The sequence below is a fragment of the Lampetra planeri genome, chromosome 4 (genome assembly GCF_965212315.1).
Source record: "Lampetra planeri chromosome 4, kcLamPlan1.2.h2, whole genome shotgun sequence".
Lineage (NCBI taxonomy): Eukaryota > Metazoa > Chordata > Hyperoartia > Petromyzontiformes > Petromyzontidae > Lampetra > Lampetra planeri.
Window position 1 is genome coordinate 6,603,107 of NC_136110.1, and position 18,623 is coordinate 6,621,729.

Sequence of the window (18,623 nt, forward strand, 5' to 3'; positions counted from 1 at the left end):
TTCAAGCGTGCGGTGAATAAGTTCTTCTTTATTTTGTCCAAGGGTTCTCTTTTTGACGATTGTCACGACGACTGAAAAGATATATATTGTCTCTGATATTAGGGTGAAACGATGCGAGCGTCGGCTTTTATTGGTGAACGCCAAACAGTAATGCGGTTTTTCCTTCGCAGTTCACTTTTACGACCAAAAAACGATGGCAAATCCTAGGAAGCTTGCAGTGATAAAACTCCGTCCTTGAGAACACGTGAAACATCAAATGATGTTTTCAATCAAGATAATTTCTCTGCGAAATTATTCTTGCCGATTTAGTTTTCGTCTGGCTAATCAGCATTTCTTTTGTTGAACAATTATTGTTCATTTACTTTTCCATTATTATATTTTTGTTTCAGCCACGATGCCTCACGTCCGTGTTACTTATTCACGCGCATTGAATGTCTTACTTCACTGGGATGCATCAAGTCACGTCAAGTGCTGGTCGCTATCCGCACTCCCACACAGCACTGTTTGGTTTTTGAACCCTCCAATGTCTCTGTTTATTTTTTTTTCTCCCCAATCGATGCGCTTGCGAGTGTTCCCGGCAAACACGCTACACCCTCTCCTCGCGAGTCTCCAGCTATTCTGCTGGCCCAGCTATGAGGCTCAGGGGCCACAAGGAGAAACACATCCCTCCCTCCTCCTCCAGCCATCTTTCATCTTGTCTTCCTCCTCCAGAGAATCCATCACAAAGCTGAATAATGTTTTCATGAAGTTCATTCATTCCCATTTCCTAGTAACTGGCTACCATTTTCACGAAGCATGTGTATGTTACAAAGTCCGTTATTTGTCCTTTTTAAAAATAATATTATTGTGTTCCCCACTGCACACAATGATTCTTATTTGCTCTGCTGTAATCCCTTAATCTCTGCTTAATCTGCTGAGCTTTACGTATTAAACGTTTGGATTTGTATGACACGCACAGGACACGGGCTGTGTGTACTCTTGTAAAGATGAATCTCTTGCTGTGCTATACCACGTTTTTAAAAGCCATTACTAGTACCAGCTACTTTACAGCTGAATTAGCCTATCATTTATTTTACCACGTCACCCGTATCAATTACAGTGGTCACTCCTAATGGCTTGGCAGCATTCCAACAGTAAGCTAAACCTTTCTAAAGGCATTACGCCATTCGAAAATGTAAAACATGCCAAAGTAATTTTAAAAAATCACATATAAAAAAAACACATTTTGCATTAAATGAGACGAATAATATTGAATGTGTGTAAAACACACGTATACTTTATGTATGTATTAAAAGACCCATTTCAATAAAGTTATATTTACCGATTCATCATAATCCCCTGTAAAAATTACAGTGCAGATGAAAAAACTCGTGCTCAAAACGATCCGCAAATCACTCGTCTGACCTAGCTTCAGCAAAAAAAGCACATGTCGACCTCCCCATGACTATAGTGCTCCCAGCCAGGCTCAGTGACCCACATTGCAACATGACTATCAACACAGTCCATCCTTAAGCCCCCCTCCTGCCCTCGCAAAATTTTCTTTCTTTCTGCAATTGTTTATTTCTCCATCCCACGCAGAGGGGCAACACGTTGGCTCCTCGGCTCAAAGGAAGAGAAACAGCCATCCCGACGGGCAAGCGGCCACGTGGGCAACCAAAGCCCTCTCCCGATGGTTTTGCCACGTGTTGGGGGGCGAGGGCATCCTCTCGCGAGCGATTCCCCTGATTTTGCCACGGAGTGCGCGGGATCTTCAATCGGCGCGAGAGTTTTCCTGTCGGGCGAGGACAAACAGCTCTTCGCTCCCTCTCGCTCTCCTCCTCCGCAGCGCGCCACTCGAGCCAAGCATCACAAGCAGTCCGATGTTTGGCACCGCTGCCGTTCGCAGCCCCTCCCCTTGTCGTCTCTTTCCACCCGTCCTCCGAAAGGTGACACTCCCGACGGCTCAGTAGCTCCTGAACAATGCCCCGGCCAGCCCGCCACGGTCACCGTATCGCCTTTCCGTCCGGCAAAACGGCGATGACAGCCTTGCACCCGACGACCGTAGAGCCTTTCATCTCGAGCGGTGTGCACGGGGGGGGGGGGTGTGGGATGGGAGGAACCTTCGCAAAGTTCCGGGCCGACCGGTGCTTGCTCGCAACGCTCGCTCGCTCTCACTCTTGCTTGCTTTGGGCAAAGTACAATCCCACTCGGGTGCGCTGGCCAAGAGTAGACGCCTCGCGGGGGCAGCGCAGACGAGCGGCCGTCGGAGTCTCTGCCGGCTGCCACATGGCAGCAGGGACGGAGCGCGGATGAGTCGCTAAGTTGGAGGGGGCGGAGGAGGAGGAGGGGGGGGTGCTTGCTCCACGGTAAAGCACAATTGTTGTGATTCGATCACATGGCCCGGATTGAGTGCGGTGGGATCGTGCTGCTCGAGAGAGAGAGGGAGAGCGGCTGGGAGGAGGGGTGGTGGGGGGAGAGACTGGGTAGGCGGAGCTCGGTCGGCCCACTTCGGTTTTTTTTTGGGTCGAGTGACGCCGGCGGACTTACGCAGCCCGCACTTGGGGTGCTCGCTAAGTGCCGGAGAGCCCCCACGGGCGCATTGCTGCCGCTGCTCGGTCGAGACACAAAGAAGAAAAAACGACGAGGAGTGTTTTTTTTATTCCTCCAGCCCGCCCCCTTTGCGCCGTGGTGCACGCTCGTGGGTTTTTTTACCGGAGCACTCCGCAACGAAGCAAAGCCAACGTTTATTCCTCGCAGTGTTTGGTTTGAAACTCAGTTGTTGCACGTGTTAATAATCACTGTCAGCTATAATCGATGCGCGCAAGCAGCTGTGGGTGATTTTGGCGTAATTGAAGTTTGGCGATGCGCGCTTCAAAAAACGGTTTTGAACTTTTCCTTTCGCGGACGCGTGGAACAAAGACGAAACAAAACGGCTATCTCCGTCGATGACGCCCGATGGATGTGAGAGATGAAGCCAGAGGGCAGGAGGCTTACACCCTGGCAGCGTTTCGGGCTGAATTTGCTGTTGTTTCCGTCTTGTTCAAAACGCGAAATAAAAAAAACGGCCACATTTTGTTGACTACTTGCGTGCAATTCGTAGACAGCGAGAGAAAGAGACAGATAGACAGCGAGAGAGAGAGAGAGACAGAGAGAGATAGAGAGACAGCGAGAGAGAAAGAGACAGAGAGAGAGAAAGAGACAGAGAGGCAGCGAGAAACGAAAAAAAACTTGGCTGACGGTGATCGGAGAGAGAGCAGGAGTTGGTTCTGCGTTTGCAATCTCGCCTTTTTGACCCTCCGCCAACCAAACGCTGTCGCTGTAACATTTGGAAGACTGCTCTTGGCAAGCGGTTCGGAGTGGTGGGTGGGGGTCGTCAGCGATTCGAAAAAACCAGCGCCCTTTTTTTAATTTAGCTTTGACGCAAGCTCGCCGAGATGAACTTGCCTGCACGGGGTTCAGGGGTTTATGCGTGCAAAGTCCTCGCGTGCGGCCAGCCGGACGGACAGGGATGATTTTGATGTCTTCCCCCTCGTAGCGCCGTGGCGTCGTGAGCAAAGTGGCTCCGGCGATAGCGCGAAATGCTCGCAAGTGGAAAATTCATCTTCTTGGTTCTTTCGGTAAAGTCACGTAGAAATAAAACATAATAAAATAATTATATTATTATATTATTATGTTTTATTTTTATTATTTTATTACTTCCCTTCTACGTGACTTTACCGAAAGAACCAAGAAGATGAATCCCTGCAGTCACGAAAGCTTTAAATCGAAATTTAAGTGGAAAATTGCTCGGCGGTCGGGGGACCGGCGCCCGGTGATGGATTCGGGGACGGGGGGGGGGAAACGAAGCCAGTCGAGACAGCAGATTCCGACACCGCACGCATCAACGAGAGACGGGTTTTCCCAGCCCTTGCACGATTTAGATACGCACGTACGTATGCACAGCCGAGGAATATATAGCGTTTGCTATTGCCGCACCTCCGATTAGCGCGGTTGTACGGTTACGAAAGAAGTTCAACAAACGTCCTGTGCATATTCCGTGCAATGAATGCACATTATCCGCCACGACGTACGGGATCACAAATCCGTGGATGTTAACAGAAGGAACTGATCAGAAGCTGAAAGGTACGCAGATGAGCACTGAGAGGTGCATGCTTATAATTACGCGAGCAGGTTGAAGGGGGGAAAACGCGGATGAGAGAACAAAATAAGTTGGAGATGTCGTTGATTGTTGAAGAAAATCAAGTCGACTTGGGCGGTGCACGTCACGGGAAAGAGATGATGGCCGTGAGACGAGACAAACGTCAAAGTGCCACCAGTGCCGACCAAAGGAGGAAAAATGTCGAAGGGCCTTCCAGCGTGGAGACGGAGCGATGAAATCAGCTCGTGTGCTTCGCGTAGATGGATTGCTACGTCGGGAGACCGTGAGAGATGGCCACGGCTTGGGAAAACCTTCATCCAGCAGTGGATTGACCACTGCACTGGGGCACGTTGTACTGCAAAACACAACTGACTATTACGTCGTAGGATCGTGGCAGATAGGGGCAGCTTATGGATGGATTGCCTTCACCCAGCTGCTGACGACGACGAAGACGACAACGATGACGAAACTAAATAATTACTTTGTGAAGAATTCGGGGCATGTAAACAGCTGCTTGACTGAGTGATATGTAATCACTTGGGTCCAATGGAAATCTGCTCTGCGTGCACCCAACACCACGCACACACGGCACTCTGGACTATAGCGCGCACCGACGCCTGTTCAGGCGATGACGACAAGGTAACAGCGGCCGTCTGCCTCTGCTGGGCGGTAATGTTTGAGCGCCGTAACGTCCTTGACAGACGTGCATCAACACGTCAATTTGAAATCTCCTTCTGCGGGAATGCGGTCCAGAAAATTATCCACTTCTGCCGTCACAGTGGCGATTCGCGGATGAAGCTGCGAACCGTCAAAGCCGATAGTGAACATCCGCTATTTAACGACGAATTGCTCCGAAGCAAAACACAACGACGGCAGATAATTACAGAAACACTCTCGCGAAGGCAGATAAATGCGATGGGAGAGGGGCTTGGTTTGGTGGTGTATGCCTTCCACATGACCGGTATAAATAGCAATGCTCCCGGGGTCATGCGGATTCGCTGAGTGCAGGAGATAGGCAAGGACAGTTCGCCGTATTGACTCTGGCAAACAACTGCCCACGGGGGCCAAAAGAGCGTCAGACGACACGGGCAGCTGGGGCCACAAGCGTCTCGGTTAGTTTGAAGCTGCACTGGCAGGCACATGTTTACACGGGCGACAAAAAAAAACATTAACCTTCTGCCCCAAGCTGCCTGCCCGGCCCAGATAGAGAAGAGATGTGGTTTATTGCTCTTGATGCCAATGCCGTGGGCGGCTGTAATGAATGCACTCCGCTTGACTGATTGTGGTAAATGTCTCATGTGGAGCGGCAAAAGTTGACGCGCGTTACAATATTGCCAATTATAAGTTTGCTCGCGTTCGCTGAACTTGAGCCTCAGACTTCACGAGATGGAACTTCACGAGCCGACGTGCGGTTAATGAGAAAATCTGTCCGTGTGACAGCCACCACAAATGATTTAAATAGTTTGCTCGCGAATCGCTTAATCCACAAGCGAATACATTATACTAATTTATTATGTGGACGATGAACAAAACGCATTTTCATTAAAATATAAATAAAAACGCCAATGCATAATCTTCTGCCAGCAATGCAGTGGTGCAAATGATATAACGCCAATTAATTTCAACAATCACAAAGGAATCTCTATCTGGTTCTTGGTAATTACAGCGAGAGACACCAAGTCCTATAGCAGAGGGCTCTGGAATGTTATCTCGAGGGCAGGCCTTGGAGATAAAAAGGTCTTCTCAAATTGGGAACACATGCTGAGCCATTATGCGCACATTGATTTTCAAGCGTGACACCATTGCCCCGGGATGGATCCCACTCATATAGCATAAAGGAAATGGGACTTAAATGTGAATGCGTCAACTCGAAATTGACCGTTCATTAGAAGGACACAACCAGGGCTTGTTCAGTGTTTCGCTGTGGCAGTGAAGACTCAATAGGAGACACAAAATGGCAATAAAATTGAAAATATCTTATGATTTCTATCTGCAAAAATGCAAAACTAAAGACTCTAAACACGTTTAAGATTTTAAAAGCCACTCAATCTTTGGAGATGAGTGGCTTTTAAAATCTGGCAGCGCTTCTTCAAATATACAAGTTACGTGATGGACACGGACGTGTATGCTGTGTAACAACACGCACAACGCCTGTGCTGTTACACGAGGGTTTGTGTGTTTTCTCTTACTCCTTGTTCTCGGTGCACACGAGCCACGAGTGTGATGAGCACGAGGGCCCTCGCGTGAAACACAAGAGGAGGAGGGCAAGCGGAGATGACGCGAAAGGGGCCCAACTTGTGCACAGTAACGTCGGCCGTACGCACAGTGCTTCAACAACGCTTTCCGTACACACTTTCAAATGTTCCGCACAATCCCGCCGCACATGCGCGAGGAATACTACAGGGATTTTTTTTTTATGAAGCCGAAATGCATAGCCAAAGCTGTACTTGAGTTTCCACAATGCTCTGTCGGAGGTGACCGAAGGAAGTTGAATGGATTCAATGTGCGGCTTTGAAAGCAAAAAACCGGCCCATCGCTCATTTTTTACTTCTTGCTTGTGCGAAGTGGCAGGTTTATGGCAACATCAGAGAAAAATCAATGCGTGCCACATTAGGCCCCGACAATAAACACGGGCCAAACTATGAATAATACACGTGGCTGAGAGGTACGGGGAAGGGAGGGAGGCATTATAGACTCGAGGCGCATTAATCGCCGCGCAACTTTCTCAATCTTTCGAGGGGCGCTTCACGCGGCACCACCCTACGGATTCGATTTGAGGCGCATTCGTTAAATGTGCCCGACAACGTTTAATATGAATACGAATCGTAGCCCCGCGGTGGTGCACTTGACATTAGCTGCACGCGAACCCGTCACGCTGACAGCAAAATCCGTGAGAGCATGAACACTAACAACAAAGTATTGAGCAATGTGGACATGGCCAATGATGGCCTGCAATGCGATAATAGCATAGATCCAAACTTCGATTTAAAGCTTTCGTGACTGCAGGGATTCATCTTGTTGGTTCTTTCAGTAAAGTCACGTAGAATGGAAATAATAAAAATAAAATAAAATGATATAATAATCCAGTCAATGCCCTTTTTGGTCGTGGCCGCCTGCACCCATCCCTCAATTCTTCCTCATGCTCAGTGATTGATTTTTGATTTGTAAACAGGCTAATTGGAGCACCCTACAAATGCATGAAGTACGAAGACAAAGATCCCCCGTCCAGCCTTTAACAGACTGTTGGGGCAAGTGCTGTTAGCGAGCACATATGAAGGGCAACACGGCGCACGAGAGAGTGGGTGGCCAGCATTAACACAAGCCACCTTTATCTCCCCGGTACTGATGTCTACACACAGCAGCAGTTACTCATTTAAAGCTGCGTCAACATAGGGGAGGCCCGGAACTGGTTCGAATATCCAACACCAATGTTGGCAGTGAGCAGGAATCGAAGTCAGGACACCGAGTTTGTCGCTCAGTGCACTAACCACTGCACCACCTTTCGATTTAAAGCTTCTTTCGTGACTGCAGGGATTCATCTTCTTGGTTCTTTCGGTAAAGTCACGTAGAATGGAAATAATAAAATAATAAAAATATAACAATAAAATAAAACATAATTACATTTCGATTTAAAGCTTTCGTGACTGCAGGGATTCATCTTCTTGGTTCTTTCGGTAAAGTCACGTAGAATGGAAATAATAAAATAATAAAAATATAACAATAAAATAAAACATAATTACATTTCGATTTAAAGCTTTCGTGACTGCAGGGATTCATCTTCTTGGTTCTTTCGGTAAAGTCACGTAGAATGGAAATAATAAAATAATAAAAATATAACAATAAAATAAAACATAATTACATTTCGATTTAAAGCTTTCGTGACTGCAGGGATTCATCTTCTTGGTTCTTTCGGTAAAGTCACGTAGAAGGGAAGTAATAAAATAATAAAAATATAACAATAAAATAAAACATAATTACATTTCGATTTAAAGCTTTCGTGACTGCAGGGATGCATCTTCTTGGTTCTTTCGGTAAAGTCACGTAAAATGGAAATAATAAAATAATAAAAATATAACAATAAAATAAAACATAATTACATTTCGATTTAAAGCTTTCGTGACTGCAGGGATTCATCTTCTTGGTTCTTTCGGTAAAGTCACGTAGAAGGGAAGTAATAAAATAATAAAAATATAACAATAAAATAAAACATAATTACATTTCGATTTAAAGCTTTCGTGACTGCAGGGATTCGTCTTCTTGGTTCTTTCGGTAAAGTCATGTAAAAGGGAAATAATAAAATAATAAAAATATAACAATAAAATAAAACATAATTACATTTCGATTTAAAGCTTTCGTGACTGCAGGGATTCATCTTCTTGGTTCTTTCGGTAAAGTCACGTAGAATGGAAATAATAAAATAATAAAAATATAACAATAAAATAAAACATAATTACATTTCGATTTAAAGCTTTCGTGACTGCAGGGATTCATCTTGGTTCTTTCGGTAAAGTCACGTAGAAGGGAAGTAATAAAATAATAAAAATATAACAATAAAATAAAACATAATTACATTTCGATTTAAAGCTTTCGTGACTGCAGGGATTCGTCTTCTTGGTTCTTTCGGTAAAGTCATGTAAAAGGGAAATAATAAAATAATAAAAATATAACAATAAAATAAAACATAATTACATTTCGATTTAAAGCTTTCGTGACTGCAGGGATTCATCTTCTTGGTTCTTTCGGTAAAGTAACGTAGAATGGAAATAATAAAATAATAAAAATATAACAATAAAATAAAACATAATTACATTTCGATTTAAAGCTTTCGTGACTGCAGGGATTCATCTTCTTGGTTCTTTCGGTAAAGTCACGTAGAAGGGAAGTAATAAAATAATAAAAATATAACAATAAAATAAAACATAATTACATTTCGATTTAAAGCTTTCGTGACTGCAGGGATTCATCTTCTTGGTTCTTTCGGTAAAGTCACGTAGAAGGGAAATAATAAAATAATAAAAATATAAAATATAAAAATATCGATTTGAAGCTTTCGTGACTGCAGGGATTCATCTTCTTGGTTCTTTCGGTAAAGTCACGTAGAAGGGAAGTAATAAAATAATAAAAATAAAACATGATCAAATTATTCTCACGACGTTTCGGCCACAACGCAAGCAGCCGTCCTCAGGTGAAGAACAGGTCTGTCTTCTCGACAGACCTGTTCTTCTCGACAGACCTGTTCTTCACCTGAGGACGGCTGCTTGCGTTGTGGCCGAAACGTCGTGAGAATAATTTTATTATTTTTATTTTTATTATTTTATTATTCCATTCTACGTGACTTTACCGAAAGAACGAAGAAGACACTGCACTACCGCTCCCTGCTACACAGGATACACGAACAACGTGCATGTACATAAGAGACATTTGAAAATTATATCTACAGAATATTAAAACTAGCTATGGACCAACTAGTGTGTTACACAGTACTTATGATTGCATGTATATAGTTAACGCTAACACCACTGGATTATTCCACTTTTTTTCGAGCATATGTGGAAAACGGCTTCCTAATATGCCTAACGTAAGATTTGTCAGATCTTTAGAAATATATATATTATGACTGCCAACACAGTGGAGTAGTGGTGCATTTTTGTTCTAATGTCTCTGCTTGCTATCTTCAATATGGTGACCCAGGTCACTCTTGACAATTACACTTAATGTGGTCTCTCTTGAAGACTCATGGTTGAACAATTTTGTTTTACTTGAGTGGTTCGTTTATTGTACTATTATGAAGCTAGCAACCCGAGGCTGATTTCCTGGCCAGCGTTAACATCAGCAGCAACTGGTCCTGATATTTGAATCTTGGTCATCTCACAACAACCAAGGTGGTGAAGGAAGGTCAAACAACTTCCATGTACTTATGTTGAATTTCTTCCGCACCGTACGTAGTCAACCGTGCCTCCCCATGACTGACGTGACATGAGGAGGCCTTTATCAATCAGTATATTGATCAAGGGCTGTAAATAATAATTATTGTTATTATTGTATTATTATTATTAATGTATTATTATCATATACTACATATGTTGACACCGTGTAATGGTTAGAACAAAGGTTGCATTCAATCTCTCAGCGTGGCAGCTGAAACAGTGGTGGTGAGATGTTAACTACCTCGCCTGGTGTACAGGAGGATATGGGTTCGATCTCGACCTTGACACCTGTATATTTTGAGTTTGGTCGCGTGAATTCTGCGCGGCATCCGGTTTTCCCTCCACATTTAGAATCAACGTGCATTTAAAGTGTTTGGCTGCTATAAATGTCCACGTGATAATAGCCACGAGTTATCATTTGTGGCCAGGTCGCTTCTGAAAAAGAGCTGTAGAGCTCAGTGGGCCTTAGGGGCCGTCCATAAATGACGTCACGCGATTTTGGACGATTTTTGACCCCCCCCCCTCGTCACACGGCGTCACAAAAAGTCAGACCCCCCCCTCAAATATGACGTCACAAAGCTCTGCCCCCCCCCCCCAAAAAAAAAATAAAACATGCTCCAAATCGCTTTAAACTATTGTCATTGTAGTGCGTGTTTAATGTGCCCACAAAAAACCTCTACTATGGAAAATTAGGATCGTTCCTCGGGCTTTGTGATGCAATTCGTTCAATGCCGCATGGCGAGTGCCACCGTGACGTCACGGGAGCGCCGGAAGTCAAACCCGCCACTGCTCCAGCGCTTTCACGCTGCCAGCCGCATTTCCCCGAGACACGCCGCGATTATGATGGCAGCGTGTGGGATTTCTGTTTTGCACGCGGCTATATTTGGTAAACGAAGACTGGAGGGACGTTTAGAGAGCTATAATAACATCGGCAGTGGGCAGCCTGAATTCGGATTATGTAAACATAAGCATAGATATTGGTGTCTCACGAAGTGGGTTTACTTTCACAATGTGAATTTTCCATTTCCCGATATAGAATGTTTGCTCGTTCTCATTTGTGGATATGAAACCGATGGTCTCAGTGACTAAGTGACAAGCACAGAATGAAAGCCACTTTACAAATAGAAAATGTTACGCTGCTTACATTGATAGATAATGTACAGCACTTTGTGAATGAGCTGCTGGATGAAGACCAACCAATGCCTTTTGGTCATGGGGTTGACCGCGCTGATCGGTGCAGGTTGGAAAAGGCGGGCACCCGGGTCCAGTAAAAAAATTATAAAACTACACTACAGTTCTTTTTTTTATCTTACCAGGTGAGGCCCACTAGGCTGCCTAGCATTTTTTCAGAAGCAACCTGGCCACATATGGTAGCCCAACGTAGTGGCTTACCACGTGGACATCATTTTTAGCAGCAAAATACTCTAAAAGCATATTTCTCAATGTGGAGGGAAAAACCGGAGGACACAAATAAAAATCCACGTGACCACGCGGCAGAACATGCAAACTCCAAGCATACATGCGTCAGGGTCGGAATCGAACCGACGACCTCCCGCATACCAGGCGAGGGAGTTAACATCTCACCACCGCGGCACCACTGATGTTCACCAAGACTGGGAATCGAACTCAAGGCGCCACTGCAGCACTGCCTACTCATGAAAATAAAAAAATGACCAACACAGCCATCTGTTTCCCACCAACGAAACCATTCACACATTACCTGACACGCAAAAGCACCGCAACAATTATACAAATATATTGGTTTTAAAAAGTCGATTACCTTGGGAATTTCTCTTCTTATCATTTTCCCTGGAAGAAGAAACAAAGCACACAACACAAGCAAGATTAGCCGCGGTCCATTCACATCGTCACGTGATTGTAACTACGCTTGTTAGCCAGGATAGCCTCAACCGAGTCTCAAGACTGGCTTTCAGGAGGGATCCTGCCAAGATTTTCACAGAAGGTCCTGTGCAATCCCAAACGATGAATTCAGCATTGGGATGTTTAGCCAATATCAGTTAAATTTCGATTTAAAGCTTTCGTGACTGCAGGGATTCATCTTCTTGGTTCTTTCGGTAAAGTCACGTAGAAGGGAAATAATAAAATGATAAAAATAATACATAATAAAATAATTATTTTATTTTATTACGAGTTTATTATTATTATTATGTTGAATTTTTATTATTTTATTATTTCCCTTCTACGTGACTTTACCGAAAGAACCAAGAAGACAATATCAGTTACTTTAACACGTAGGAAGCTTACCAGACCAATATCATCCATAATACAGGTTTTATTAGGGTTAGATCTAATAAATAGATAAATGTGTCGTTAAAATCGCCACCACCCGGCTACTTTAGTACACACAATCGACAGGAAGCACAAGAATATTGGGTGTGCAGAATACACATGCATTATCTATGGTGATTACCATATAAATAAATCAAACGGCAATGGATACCCATAGTCATTGATATGCATTAAGCCCCCACCCCCATTTCGCGCACGAAGAGCACACAAGTGATGCCATCGCATCTACCCCACACAGATTCTTAGGTTTTTTCGGTAAAGTCACGTAGGTAAAACATTTAAATTAATAAAAGTAAAATAAAATAAAAATCACGACGTTTCGGAGGCAACACAAGCTTCCGTCTTCAGGTGGAACCGCACACAGCTTTGCTCACTTTGAAAGCCCTTATAAGCAGTTGCATTTGGAGGCTTGCCCCCTCTTTTATCTCCGCCTGATGAAGACCGCTTGTGTTGCGATCGAAACGTCGTGGGGTTTTTTTGCTTTTATTTTAATTTTTAAAATTGTATTTTATTTTAATTTTTAAAATAAAAATTATTTTTTATTTTCTATCTACGTGCCTTTACTGAAAGAACCAAGAATATGGACTTACATGATCTGACACAATAAAAGTTGTATTATGAATATCAGTTACATTTTATGGGTGGGGGAGAGGGTGGGGGTTTAGCTCTTGGAGGAAACCAGTGGAAACCCACGCAGAACCGGGGGGGGGGGGGGGGACATACAAACGCCGCATAGGAAAGCGTCCGAGTCGGGAATCGAACCCAGGACTTTCTTGCTGTGTTACCACCGTGCCCACCCTCCCTCCGAGACGCCAAAGGCACGAAGTGCCCCCTACTGGACATACAAGTAACGCGACGCGAGATCGCATTGTGAAGCGATTGGAATCGGCAGTCACCAGTGATGTGTGAAATGTGCGACCGAGTGTTTTTGGTTTGTTAAGGTCAATCAACCAACGAATGAAATGCGAGTATTTTCAGGCAACGCAACCCACGCACGTGCATTATTCCGTGTGCCATCCTAAATGGAGCACAGGCACACTCATAAGGTCACGGTAAACTAAAACATTTCAATTTGTAATGGCCAAAGCGTTTGAATTTAAACGCTTCGTTCATTTACATGACACCGACTTAAACGACCGAAGTGTTAACCATACGAGTAACGTACTCGAGTTATTAAGAAGCAAGTCTTTCTTTTTGTGCCAAGGCAAATGTGTGTTGTTTATTCCTGCCGTGGACAGAACACCACATTTATTTGGAGAAGTGTTTGTCTGAAGAGCAATTCATATATCAATATATGCCGAAGTGTTTAATGCCTGTATACTTTTCGATTTAAAGCTTTCGTGACTGCAGGGATTCATCTTCTTGGTTCTTTCGGTAAAGTCGTGTAGAGGGGAAATAATAAAATAATAAAAATAAAACATAATAAAATAATTCTCACTGTATACTTCCCACTAAAACGCATGGAACAAAATCCTGAACACCGATATCGAGAATTAAATGCACGCTAAATAAATGTGCCAAAAAAAACAAGCGTGAAGAAGAAACGCGTGCTCGGAATCACACTGAGGGCAACACGGGGTTCTAGGAGAACAATTGCAAATCAATGGCAGTTAGCCAGCCTGGGCAGGACACATTCGTTATAGAGGGATGACGGATGAGACTAGTGAAGGAATGGCAGCTAAAGGGGTGAGCACATGACACCCCCTCAAAAAAGATGACCGTAGCAGAGATGGAGCGACGTGGTCGGCTCACGAGCAGACGTCAGATGAATTGCCGCATCACAGGAACACGAGTGCAAGTTTCAAGTGCGTTTGGTTTATCCGGAGGTGAGAACTCCAGGGACCAGGACAGTCTAATCTGCAAGATTTCGAGTACTGTAATTTGGAGAGGGATTTTCGATTTTGGACCCCGACGCAGGGCGCACACTTGTCAGGGCATCTTTAAAGTTCTAGATTTGAAGCTTTCGTGACTGCAAGGATTCATATTCTTAGGTATTTGCGGTAAAGTCACGTAGTTAAAAAATTAAAATTAACAAAAGTAAAGTTAAAATAAAATAAAAATCACGACGTTATTTATTTTTATTTGACTTTTATTAATTTTAATTTTTTACCTACGTGACTTTACCGAAAAAACCTAAGAATATGAATCCTTGCAGTCACGAAAGCTTCAAATCTAGAATTAATGCCCTCTACGGGGAGGAATTCCACCTATCTGTTAGAGTTTTTAACGTCGTGATTTTTATTTTTATTTTATTTTTATTTTATTTTTATTTTATTTTTATTTTATTTTTATTTTATTTTTATTTTACTTTTATTAATTTTAATTTTTTACCTACGTGACTTTACCGAAAAAACCTAAGAATATCTTTAAAGTTCACTGTGAAGCAAATGGCGTGCAGTAGAATTATAATGTAATAGCCAGGCTGGCCACGAACTTATTCAACGTACTACCGCTGGGCCGCGTCACCACCCTGTGAGGGATGGTGTCGGATTGTGTAGGCCTTCATCATAGCTGACCATGATGAATAATGCAATATAGAATAAGAGTATTGTGTGCACGTATATGATTTCAAGATTTGATACATCGCCACGATTCCACGTCACGATTTGTGTGCCGTGTTTTTAATGTCAGCCCCCAGCCACCAGGTGTCGCTGCAGCCTAAACGTTGGCATGGCGCTGTGTGATGTGTGTCGGCTTTTCGGGGCAGTTGACAGGAAACAATACGTGAACCTAATGGGGAAGGTTACAGCGTAACGGCGAGCTTGATAGAAAATGGTTAATAAATCTCCGGTTGCTTTATTAGATTATGCTGGATGCGTACGATACACGAAAGTGGCTTTTTTTTAAAAACGCAACGCTAATTAATTGGCGAAATCCTCCGTCACAATTATCTAAATGTTTTTTGTTTTAATCGACAACGGCAAATTACATCTACACGCGTGCATGTATACACTGTATACATTGTGCATAACGGATATATATTGAGAGCAAACCAGTTGGACGCGTCATGCCATTTCAACTGTAAGCGTACCCCATAAAACTCCATAAGTGAATTGTATTGACGTATCGCAACCAATTCCGGAAAACGGCAACGTCGAATGTCAAAAAAAAAATTACAATTCCACACCCCTCCAACTCCCCCCCCGCCCTTCCCTCTTTTCTATGAAATCCATCACAAAGCCAAACACAAACCCATTTCACGCAAGGACGATGGAGACGTCAAACATTCGGAAGGTTTTAATGGGTTTTGTGCCACTGGCCTGTGCCGTCTGAAGCCACCAGCGCCAGTTCCTCCGGAAAAAGAGAGAGAGAAAACCGCGCTCTAAAATTGCACAGCCAGAGGCGGCAAACGGGCCTTCGTCTGGCTCCGTGTATCGTGCCAATAAATCCAGGTTGAGATTTGAACGACGGTTTAAACGAAGAGGAAACAAGCCGTGCACAAGGGTGGGCGGCACCTGGGCCGTCGCGCCGACGCTGCTGCACATCTGGCACAACACAAAACAAGGGGGCTTGCTTAAACGGTGCGTTTAAAAATAAATGGCTGCTTTGCTTGAGGCCTCATTGTAAGAAGACTTCTAAACACACTCTCCTGATGGAGAGATTCCAAACAGTTCCGAGCGCCCGTCTCAAGAAGCCATCTCCTTCGCGAAAACTCCAATCCCAATAGCAGAGTCGCGTTACCAGCGATGTCTAAGCCCAAGTCACCCTGAATACCACCACCCCATCTCTTTGGATCTAAGCAGAGAAGCTGAGCAGCTAACTGAGGCCTGTATAGTGCCTGGATGGTGCTTAAACGAATGATCTCCAAGCACAAGCTGGTTGTTAAATGGGGCCGTGGGTCTAAGTGGTGGACATTCGTTGTTGTACTATACTTAATCTCTACGGCGACGGCTTGTCATTAGGGTCCGGTGGGGCCAGGCGCCACGAGTGAAACGCTGAAAAAGGTACAGGACACTGTAAACAATACTTATCTGCTTCTTATAAAGATTACAAACTGCATCCTCCTCTATCGCCCTCCTTCCTCAACCCTCCGCACCTTCCCGTGCAGTCTGTGCTGCCCCACCAATACACCGAATTTACCCAACGGCCACCACTGGACATCTAAAGCTGCATCCCTTCATTAACGCACTGACCCGCAGTGACCAGCGTGGTGAAGTGTGTACAAACAACCCCTGCAACACCAGCACGGCATGGGGAGACCCTCATCCAGCAGTGGATTGACTGAAAAATAATGGCGGCGCGTGGTCCAGATGCGAGCAGTCGACGCCAGGGTGCGTTCGACGCTCCAGGGACCTCTTTAATAAGAACAAACTAATTACCCAGTTCAAGCCCAGCTGCTTAGGAGAACCCCACTAACAAAAAAAACAAGACGGTGGTCAGTTTAAAACGTCAAGGCTCGCTTGTAGTGCAGAGAAGAAGACATCGCTGCAGGGACACACGGGGAAACTGCACCCTAAGCGTTTCTACAATATGAACAAAATCTGAACACGTCCGTCAACAACAACACTGCCCATGAAGAGGGACACGTATATAACGGTCGGCGTTTCAAGCAATTGGCCGTCGTAGAAGAGAGATAGGGATGCCAGTGAGAGATTGACTGCGTGACAGTTGGAGACTACGTCACACACCATGGGCGCCGATGCAGGAAACACACTTCATTCGTTGCGTTTCTAGAAAACTTCAAGGAATGGGGTTGAGTTGTCGATATTCCTCCTCGCGCAACCCCGATGCCACGAAGCAAAACGCGTGCGGGTGTAAACGTTACACTCTTGAGTGCGAGAGCAACCACCCAGCCCTCTCCCAGCGAACGGAAATCCACAGCCTCGGCCCGGAGCGGAGTAAAACGAACATTTCCGTCGTAACAGGATCGCACTGTTTAGCAAAGTCAGTCTCCGGAGACGGTGATGGCCACTTGAAGGTTATTGTCCCAGTTTTCCTCCGCAGTAAAAAAATAACATATCCGCCAAACACCAAAACATGGCCCAAAACCCTCCTCGTTTCGAAAATAGCCGGCACACGAAGACAAAGATCCCACCCCCCTCCCCCCCATAGAGGCCCTTTGCGTGCTGTTAGCGGGCACTTATTAAGGCTGCCACGGCACACACAGGGGTGGGTGGCCAGCACCACACACCCGCACCAGGTACTCATGTAAGGCTGAGTGCACCTAGGGGAGGCCCAGAAGCCGGTCAGATATCCGTCACCGACGTTGGGCTGCGCGCGGGAATCGAACCCGGTTCGATGGATTCGTAGCGCAGCGTGCTAACCACTGTCCCACCGCTCCGCATAGCCGGCGCGCGCACACACGCGAGGGATGTCGCAGAAATTTTAAGTGTTTCCATTTCTCGCGGATGCTGCGGTAGGCGTAAAGGTTCGCACAATGGGCTGGGCTTCAATTGGATATCCCGGGTAAGCGGTTGAAAGAGTGGCATGAGGTTCTCAAATCTCCCCGCCTCTGTCCACCCGACAGCGTAAACGGGCACAGTAATTCTGCTGTGACGGTTCCACCTGAAGACGGAGGCTTGTGTCGCCTCCGAAACGTCGTGATTTAATTTAGTTGTTTTCTTTTTTAACCTACGTGACTTTACCGAAAAAAACAAAGAGTATGGGCACAGCGCAGTTCGTCGATGGACAGGTCGTGTGTGGTGTGGAAGAGTAGGCCAAAAATACCCTCGAGGTGTTCTCTAGAGCTACCCCTATTTTTGGAGGCCCTTCTGCCAGCAGTGGCGTGAGCGAGCAGCTGCAGGGCTGCGCCTTTTATTCTCTTACCATTACAGTTCTCTTTGCGCAATCGCGATGGAAACGAGCAAGTGCACGACTGGAGGACTATCATGATGGGTTGGAATGAATATTTTACTTGGAACAAACACAAACGCAATTTGCGATACACGACCGACGCTTTCAAGTGTCATAAAGTTGCCACGAAGGTTTTTCGATTCACCCGCAAAAAAAAAAGACAAATTTCGCACACTCTCTCTCTCCCTCCTTTGTTTTGCCAAACCAACCGTTACCAACAACTCGCCCGGTAACTGCGGGCGCACGCGGTGGAGAGCTGGCGGCTACGGTCGGTCATTTTAAACCCGAGCTGACGGCTTTTGGAATTAGGATTGGCGCGGATGCGAGGGCAAAGAAAAAGATTGCCCGTATAGCCTGAACAGGATATTGGGGCAAGTGCTGTTAGCGAGCACCTAAGAAGGCCGGCACGGCACACGAGGGAGTGGTTGGCCAATATCACGCCCAAACGCCTTTGTCTCCCCAGTGCCGATGTTTAC

General features: G+C 45.1%; 1 protein-coding gene across 4 annotated transcripts in view; it reads right to left on the reverse strand.

The window, feature by feature from the left end:
• SH3PXD2A (SH3 and PX domains 2A) overlaps positions 1–18,623 on the reverse strand; it is a 126,700-nt gene that overhangs the window by 46,385 nt on the left and 61,692 nt on the right. For all 4 annotated transcript variants that reach the window (XM_078593158.1, XM_078593159.1, XM_078593156.1 and 1 more), the window contains exon 6: positions 11,825–11,853. In XM_078593158.1, the coding sequence (XP_078449284.1) occupies positions 11,825–11,853 (29 nt within the window). The remainder of the gene's footprint in view (positions 1–11,824; positions 11,854–18,623) is intronic.